At 43.1% G+C, this 8550-nt stretch overlaps 1 protein-coding gene across 1 annotated transcript in view; it reads left to right on the top strand.

The window, feature by feature from the left end:
• LOC311318361 (syntaxin-1A) overlaps nt 1-7645 on the top strand; it is a gene marked incomplete at both ends in the record, with an annotated part of 95837 nt that extends 88192 nt beyond the window's left edge. Inside the window, one exon of the mRNA XM_084449665.1 lies at nt 7568-7645. Coding sequence (XP_084305791.1) covers nt 7568-7645 — 78 coding nt within the window. The remainder of the gene's footprint in view (nt 1-7567) is intronic.
• Between the last annotated feature and the right edge of the window lie 905 nt (nt 7646-8550).

Genomic DNA, 8550 nt, shown 5'->3' with positions numbered 1-8550 from the left:
GTCTAATGTATGGTTTAAATCCAATGACATTCCAATATTGTCCGTCCATGCTAAGCTCACTAGAGCAAACCAAGCACACTTGGGGGCGAATTCACTAAAGCAAATTGCGCCCGCTAATTGCACCATAATATTGCGCGTCAGTTGCGCCCGCTATGTGCTCCGTTTTAAAAACCTATTCACTAAAGACATTGCGCTAATAATATCCCAGCGCAAACACGCCCATTCGGTGTTTGCGGCTGAGTGCAATTTGCTGCTGATATATGAAATGACTATAAATACTGCGCATACAGCGCATACAACTCGTATGCATATCATTGGACGATGGCAGACAGAAAAAGAAAGATACGATTTTCAGACAGCGAACTTGAAGGCCTCACGGACGAGGTTCAAAAACATGTCTCACAACTTTCGGCAAAAAATATCACGACTGCAGCAAAAAATCATATTTGGGGTTTAATTTCCCAATCAGTCAGTGCCATTTGTGTGTGTACACGCGGAAGACTGCAAACGGAGGTGGAATGATTTAAAAAGACGAACAAAGGAAAAATTGTCATTTTATGTTATGCAAGTTGCAGCACGATGATCTGGCATACTTTTGGGGGAGTGTATAACATTGCCCCACCGGTACGATCTAGGCATCTAAACGGCTTTTCAGGATTCCAACTGTGCACCCAACCCTACTAACACAATCAGGTTGCAGCAATGTTGCAGAAACGTGCAATTTAGACTTTGGTATGGTCCACTCAACGTCAAGTTAAACATGCATGCAACGCAAACGCGGTATCTGCACACAAGTTGCTGCAACGTGCAGGTCCAACGTGTCTGCAACGTGCCTGCAATGTCCACACAACGTTGTGATTTCCGCGATGATTTCGATGTATATTGCTGCAACGTTGTATACACGTTTATATATTACTTTGTTACGTTGCTGCAACGTGGTCTACACTTCCGTTGGCTACATTTATAATTTGCATTACAAAACAAATCTGCTCCTTGCACAAGCGCCACTACTTCCTGAAACTCTACAGGCATATTTCTTTACCGTCCTATACTATTGGATAGCAATTGCCATGAATCCGGTGTGCAGCACACCTGATCAATCACTTCCATCCACTAGTATAGGCCAGGAAAGAAATACGCCTGTAGAGTGTCAGGAAGTAGTGGAGCTTGTGCAAAGAGCCTATTAATGTCATAGTCAATGCAGCAAGCAAAATTATGGGACAAAAGTTATGACACAACACCATTCAGTCAAGAACAATTTATTTTATTAAAAAAAGTACACAATATCTAGCCTACAAATGATAAACAATTTTAAAAACAAAAAGTATTAAAAAAAACAAAAAAAACAGTTATTTACAAAAAAGTATTTACAAAAAATGGCAGGCTGTGCTCAGATAGGCTGGGGGGGGGGTGGGTTGCTGTGCTCAGATGGGCTGCGGGTGGGTGTCAGATGGGTTGGGGGGCAGCTAGGAAGGGAAGTCTTCCTCATCAGTATGCTGGGGAGTGCTCAGATGGACTGTTCTTCGATGGGCTGTGCTCAGGCGGACTTCTGCAGATACCTAAAGACACAATGAAATGGCCGTAAATACACAACGCACATACATGCACAAAAAAGTGGTACACAATCTTTGGAACCATGCAGTGTCACTGGGTAGGAGAAACCAAAAAAAAAGACATCACTTACCCTTCTGCATTTAGCAGGGGCATGTTTCAATGTCTCCTGCAGCTGGGCGGCCACCTCCGCCATCGTAGCCTTTGGCATGGAGACCATCACTGCACCTTTAAGTTATCAAGAAAGGTAATGGTTTCAATTCACATCGGTCATGGAACAAAGACAATGTATTAAAAAATATTCAAAATATGAACCATTTCTTACGTGTTAGAACATTGAAGAGTGTCATACTCTTCAGTGGCTTCTTCCCCTTCTTCCCGTGCACACTGTAGGCGCTCCACACCGCATGTGTGGCTACAGCTGACAGCACCCGCCGGACTGTGTCCGCCAAGTCTCTGCCACCAATGGCACCTAGGTATTGTGTCTGCAAAACAAAGACAGTCATTTACTGTACCCTTCCCTGCACTGCAAAAATAAGACAAAGTTCTGCCCTGCAGACACTCACCATCTTCCTCTGATGTTCCCGGTCCTTCAACCTGGCCTCACAGCCCTGCAGCTCCTCGTCCGTTTGGGCAGGGTTCAGTACATCCAGCACTTCTCCCTGGGCTCCAGACTCCCTAGGCCGCATGCTCTGGGCCAGTTCCCTCACAGTCCGTGCAAGCTCACGGAGTTGCTCCCGCATCTCTGAGAACTGCTGATGTACAGACCTCTGGAAATCTAGATAAACACAGATGTGGCTATAAGTACATTGACATAAAACTAAATGAAACTCAAAATATATCCCTGCATGCTATACATGGGGCCTGGGCTCCGCTCGCCCATATGGGACAAGCTTGGAAAATCTGCAAGATGAGTAAAATGGTATTCAAAATAAATAAAAAATAGTCCAACTATCAGTGTGCAGTAGGCATAGACATTTCATTTCAACACAAACATGCATACCTGGATTGTACAGCACACGTGGATTGTACTGGACCGCTGGCAGAGGCCTTTCAACTCCGGCACCTGGCACCTGGTCTTTGGCCTGCATAGTGGGGACCAATGGCTGCCCGGGGCTTGGAATATGTAGTGGAATATCAGTAAATTAGCTCAGATTACTCGATTTCAAAAGTACTACTCTTTTGGGACTGTTGAATGCACTTTAGCATATTACCTTCGTCACTGGAGTGATAGCGTGTGTTGCGCCGTCTCTTTCGAACGTCTTGGCACTCGTCCATTGACGACTGCTGCTCAAAGACTTTTGCCATGAGCCTGGCACCTTCGTAATGATCTGTGTGCATAAAGTACCATAATCAATACATTTCAGCCATCCTTTTTTCCTCAGAATAATGAGTCATGATCTTCCCCCCACCCCCATCAGTATTTTTTAATAGCTTAAAATGCAAACAGTACCAGTTGTGGACTTTGGGAAAACCCGGACTCTGTGGAGCGCCCAGCCAGGGTTAGGTTCCACACAGCTCTTTATCCGTTGGCTGACTCATTCATTGGCCAGGAACACATCTGCAACTGTGAGTGAAACCATTAGTAGCCGCTTCCCTGTACAATTGAAAAGTAGCACACCAATCACACAAACATGTTCTTACCCCATCCTTTTTGGAGAGCCAGGATACTGGGACAACCGACAGTGTCCTCCCCCAGAAACTCCACACTGCAATAGTCTGCCCAATAAACAAAAAAATATTAAGTTTATAAACACACAAGGACCCTATGGGAAAGTAGGCAGAGGGGAAGAAGCGACTAAAACAACAATTCAACAAGTCATTACAGCCGATAAGTAATTAGTGACACGCCACTATTCTATTCTTTTTTTTTGATTCTCTGCCGGCCCAGGACAGATGCGGTCAATGGCGGTCAATCATCAATCAATCGTGTGGGAAACATGAAGCTAGTTTAGGCATTAGCCACTGCAGTGCACAGAATAAATGTATAAGGCCCGTGAATCACGCGTTACTACTCGCAGTTTTAACAGGAACGCCTGTTTTTGACTCGAACTCCAACAATACACACCGATACTACTAATGTGGCAAACAAACATTTCCCTCAGTCCAGCGGCCATTTTAGATTGCGTGGTAGCGTGCTAGCGTGGTAGCGTGCTAGCGTGGTAGCGTGCTAGCGTGGTAGCGTGCTAGCGTGGTAGCGTGCTAGCGTGGTAGCGTGCTAGCGTGGTAGCGTGCTAGCGTGGTAGCTAGCGTTAGCTAACGTTAGCTAGCTATCATTAGGCTTCCAATTCCTGAACTTAGTTTAGCGTGCAGGTTATGAGTTACTTCTGTTTACTTAAATTATTACCGGTAAGTAAACAAATAAATAGCTAAACCAACAGTCAAATCAATGTAATTTGATGAGGAAAAAACCCCCGAGGTAACTGGTATAACTTACCAGATCTGAAGTGCGGACCACACTGTGGTGTTGTTGGTCCCCAATCTGCTCTCTTTATGGCTTTAAACCACAGCTTTCGGTGGTTCCTCTGAAAAGGGGGACATCTCGAGGGGATGCTGAAGAATCTGAGGCCATCATCTTGTTCTTTTCTGTTTGTACAGTTCACAGCACAGCAGCTTTGAGGCATAATTAGCTACACGAAACGTAGCTACTGTGGCTAGCGAGTTCGTTCCTCGTTCGCTCGTTCCTTTTTACCGAGGCTGCGTGCTCGCTCTGCTGTGACGTAGGCGGCGAACCCATCTATAGGGAGGGAAAGTGATCTCATCGCCCCCTAGTGGAAGCGTTCCATAATGCCGAGAGAATGAATGGGTTTTCTCGACACGTCTTTTGAAAAATGATATCTTGGTCGACACCGAAAAGTTAGACTTTTTTTTAATTAATGAAAAAGCATTCAATTTATAACAAACAGGGAAATATACAATCAATAACATTTCTAAGATGCGTTATTAACCTCAACATACAGTACAATATGAAGGATATAAGCGAAAATTTAATTTTTTTTAAAAAGACAGGAGCAGTTTGGCAAAGAATCCTGCTTACTTTAACTGTGAACCAGCAAGCAGTGACGTCACGGGATAGCCCGATAGCAATCCTAATGCTAGCCTAATAGGACTTTAATCCAACGTCACTGCAACGTTTATTTAATGACGTTGCAGGGACCCATATTGCAAATGTTTCTGCAACGTTGCAGAAAAGTCTAATTAGACTTAGGATGGTAAAGTTATTTTCGACCTTAGATGGACGTTGTCACAACATCGCCTGATGGTAACGTTGCAACTTACCTAAGTACAACTTATGTGCAACGTTGCTGCAACCCACTGTGTTAGTAGGGAATCACACCGCGCGTCCTGATGTGAGCCCAGTTGTACGCCGCCTCTCCAACGTTGGAAGGATTACGCACGGGAGTCATCATCCATGGCTGAAGATGATACCTGCCGTCACCTATGATACAAAAGCAAAATATTTTCAAGACCATTGAAATAAAACAAATATTGTGTAGGCTATGTTTTTATTTATGTATTTATAGGCCTACCTATATCGGCCCCCAGCCGTTCAATGAACAGCTATAGGGAATGCGCAGTTTCGCGTATAGACTATTATACGCACAGTTTCGTGCTATGTAGGCTATTATATTCATTGGGGGAGCTTGGACTCGCTGGGGACGGGTGGAGAGACGCATAGTCAACTGAGCCTCCCCAGACGCGACTTCATCCTCCAGTTGGCTGAAGAGCTGCGCGCTCTGGTGTCCAAACAGTTACCGCGGTGGTTCTAGTGTTAAATCAAAAAGTGACCTTCTTCTAAATATTCTCTCACGAACAACATGCCTGGCATTGCGATGCCTTTGCCTCGCAACAATCACTGCTGCCATGATCAGCGGACAGGCTGGCCGCGACACACCCCTTGCGCTTAAATACCACCACGTTTCTGAAAACGGTATTAATTTCACTTTAACTGCGTGAGGCAATTTGCGCCGATGTTTGTGAATTGGGCGGGTTTTGCAATAATGTTCATTTGCATAGAAAGGGGAACATTCTCCGCCCATATTACCTAATTTAAATGTCAGCTAATAACACCGGCGCAGAGCAACGCAATGACGAACGCAACGCAGTTAACACCGTATTTCACCCTTTGCGAGGGCTTTGTGAATAGCAAACATAATTTTTGACTTATTTGCACAGGCTTTGCGTCAGGAAAAGCTGCGCAATCCTTTAGTGAATTCGCCCTTTGGTCTCCATCGCTTGGTCTGTGCTTTGAAGGCCAATCAGAGGACAGACCTGTAGGTGGTAGCGTTCGGACAGGAATGAGCTCTCAGTCACCTCACACACCTCTAGTGTTGGACGCAGTCTCGTGGACATTCAAATCAGACAGTGAATGAGTGATTGAAATCACCGTGTGTGAATCGGACAGTCATTCACGCCTGCGTCATCTTTTTAATCCAGGAAATGAATTTCCGCCGCCTTCACTGAATAGTTGATAAGAATAGAAGTCAAATCAGATTGTAGTGTTTTTCATGCAGGCAGCCTGGCTTTGACCTACGTTAACCTAGTCATACTGTAGCCAAGGGGGGGTATTTTGATATTATATTGATTTGATGTTTGATATCATTATATTGTTTAATATCAACCTCTTTCTCGGCCTCTCTCTTATGCAACACAAACATACTGAACTGTAACAGCTGGCGCTCTTTTATTCTGGTGAAAAGTTATCCTTACAGATCGTTTATCAATCAAATATCGTTTATCATCAAATCGTAATAGTCAGTAGTCAGGATGAAAGGGCTGTGGGTGAACTGGGTGAGCTGGCTTTCTCATCCCTCTCCTCAAAGCTCTCTCTGGAAGACATCGCCACCTCCTGGTCAAAACAGGGCTCTACATGTCAGGGTTCAGGCTGCTTGATGAATATTAGCATCACTAAGCTCGCAGTCGTCCTCGTAATCCAATCTGTTACAGTATTAGGCTACATAGAGCAGATACAACGCTCTGTCCTATAGAGTTGGTCTCAACTGTCTAATAAGGGGTGTTCACAAAATATCACAATATTAGCTCAATATTAGCTCATTATTAGCTCATTATTAGCTCAATATTAGCTCAATATTAGCTCATTATTAGCTCAATATTAGCTCAATATTAGCTCATTATTAGCTCATTATTAGCTCATTATTAGCTCATTATTAGCTCAATATTAGCTCAATATTAGCTCATTATTAGCTCAATATTAGCTCATTATTAGCTCAATATTAGCTCATTATTAGCTCATTGTTAGCTCATTATTAGCTCATTATTAGCTCAATATTAGCTCAATATTAGCTCATTATTAGCTCAATATTAGCTCATTATTAGCTCAATATTAGCTCATTATTAGCTCATTATTAGCTCAATATTAGCTCAATATTAGCTTAATATAAGCTCAATATTAGCTCATTATTAGCTCATTATTAGCTCATTATTAGCTCAATATTAGCTCATTATTAGCACAATATTAGCTCATTATTAGCTCATTATTAGCTCAATATTAGCTCATTTCTAACTATAATAATGTCCACGATTCTGTTCACTGCATTACCAAGCCTTATTGGGAATCACAGAGACACAGTAGCTAAGTGTTAGGGTTCAGGTTGGACGGAACATGCTGCTAATCAATAACAGCTCAGTAGTGTGTTGTGGAGTTGCCTGTTGAGTGTTGCATGTACAGGGGGGTCCATGGTGTAAGTGTGTGTGCTCTTCCCTCTATGGAAAACGATTTAATTAAGAGCTATCACACTAATACATGATCTCAAATCAGAACTAAAGTGTACATCTGTGTGTCTGCAGCCATTGATATGTTTGTAATAATAATATAATAATAATAATAATAATGTATAGCAGGAACAGCTACACAGGTTTTGCTCCCTGTCTTAAATTTTGAATGAATGTTTGCATTATAGTTGTGATATTAACGTTTTCCTAACATAACAGGTGACCAATTTCTCCTCTATTTTTCATGCTGCGTGGAATCAATTTACTATTTCTGATCGTGCAGAAGAAAATACTGATTATTATTTGCTGTGTGGTGCTTTGTATTGTAATTGCCTCCAGTGTTGGTGGTAGTTTAGCCTAGAACACACACACACACACACACACACACACACATACAGTTACACACACACACACATACAGTTACATACACACACACACATACAGTTACATACACAGTGACACACACACACACAGTTACATACACAGTTACACACACACACACACACACACACAGTTACATACACAGTTACACACACACACACACACACACACACACACCACAATGTATGGGGCAGGTGTATTCCTTATGCATGAGTGTGTTGTGTAAATATATTGTTCCAAACGTATTCCTGAGTGTTGGATGTTGAATACTTGTTTTAAATGTATTTGTGATTTGATTGTAACAGGAATGGGGACATTAGTGATTTTGACAACAGTACTGTAACTCTCACATTCCTATTGAAAATAACTCTTTATTTTTTGTATGTCCAAATAAATGGCCCCTTTTGACTTTTGATGAATGAGGTTCATGAGTAAATTCATTTGAAACTCTAAAAAGGTAAAGTGCTTTCCATACATTTCAATGTTTCCAAATTCAGAAGCTGTAATGTGTTCTGTATGTGACTGTTGGTGTGATCACACATGCCTATACTGCTCAGCTATCCAACACACAATATGAGGAATTTATTGGACGGCGAATTTGCAGACATCTGGAGGTGCCAGACCATCACTCACCTCCTCCTCTCTCACTAGTGTTACAGCTTTGGAATGTGGGCGTCTGGGGCTCAAAGTGAGCTGTCTGCACTGTTTGTTCCTTCCACCCCTCCGTAGCAGCCTGTCTCCCGCCGGCCCCTGTGCACAGCTGCTCTCCGTGTCTTTATATAGCTCTGCCCCGGCGCTCCCCTGGGGGACAGGCCACGCTGCTGGGAGGGCCTCTGACAAGACGCAGGCTGCTGCTGCCAACTGCTACTGGGGGATGGATATGCG

The sequence above is a fragment of the Borostomias antarcticus genome (genome assembly GCF_949987555.1).
Source record: "Borostomias antarcticus genome assembly, chromosome: 15".
In the NCBI taxonomy this organism is placed as follows: domain Eukaryota; kingdom Metazoa; phylum Chordata; class Actinopteri; order Stomiiformes; family Stomiidae; genus Borostomias; species Borostomias antarcticus.
Note: the sequence above shows the minus strand (reverse complement) of the source record. Positions and strands in the feature narration are given on the sequence as shown.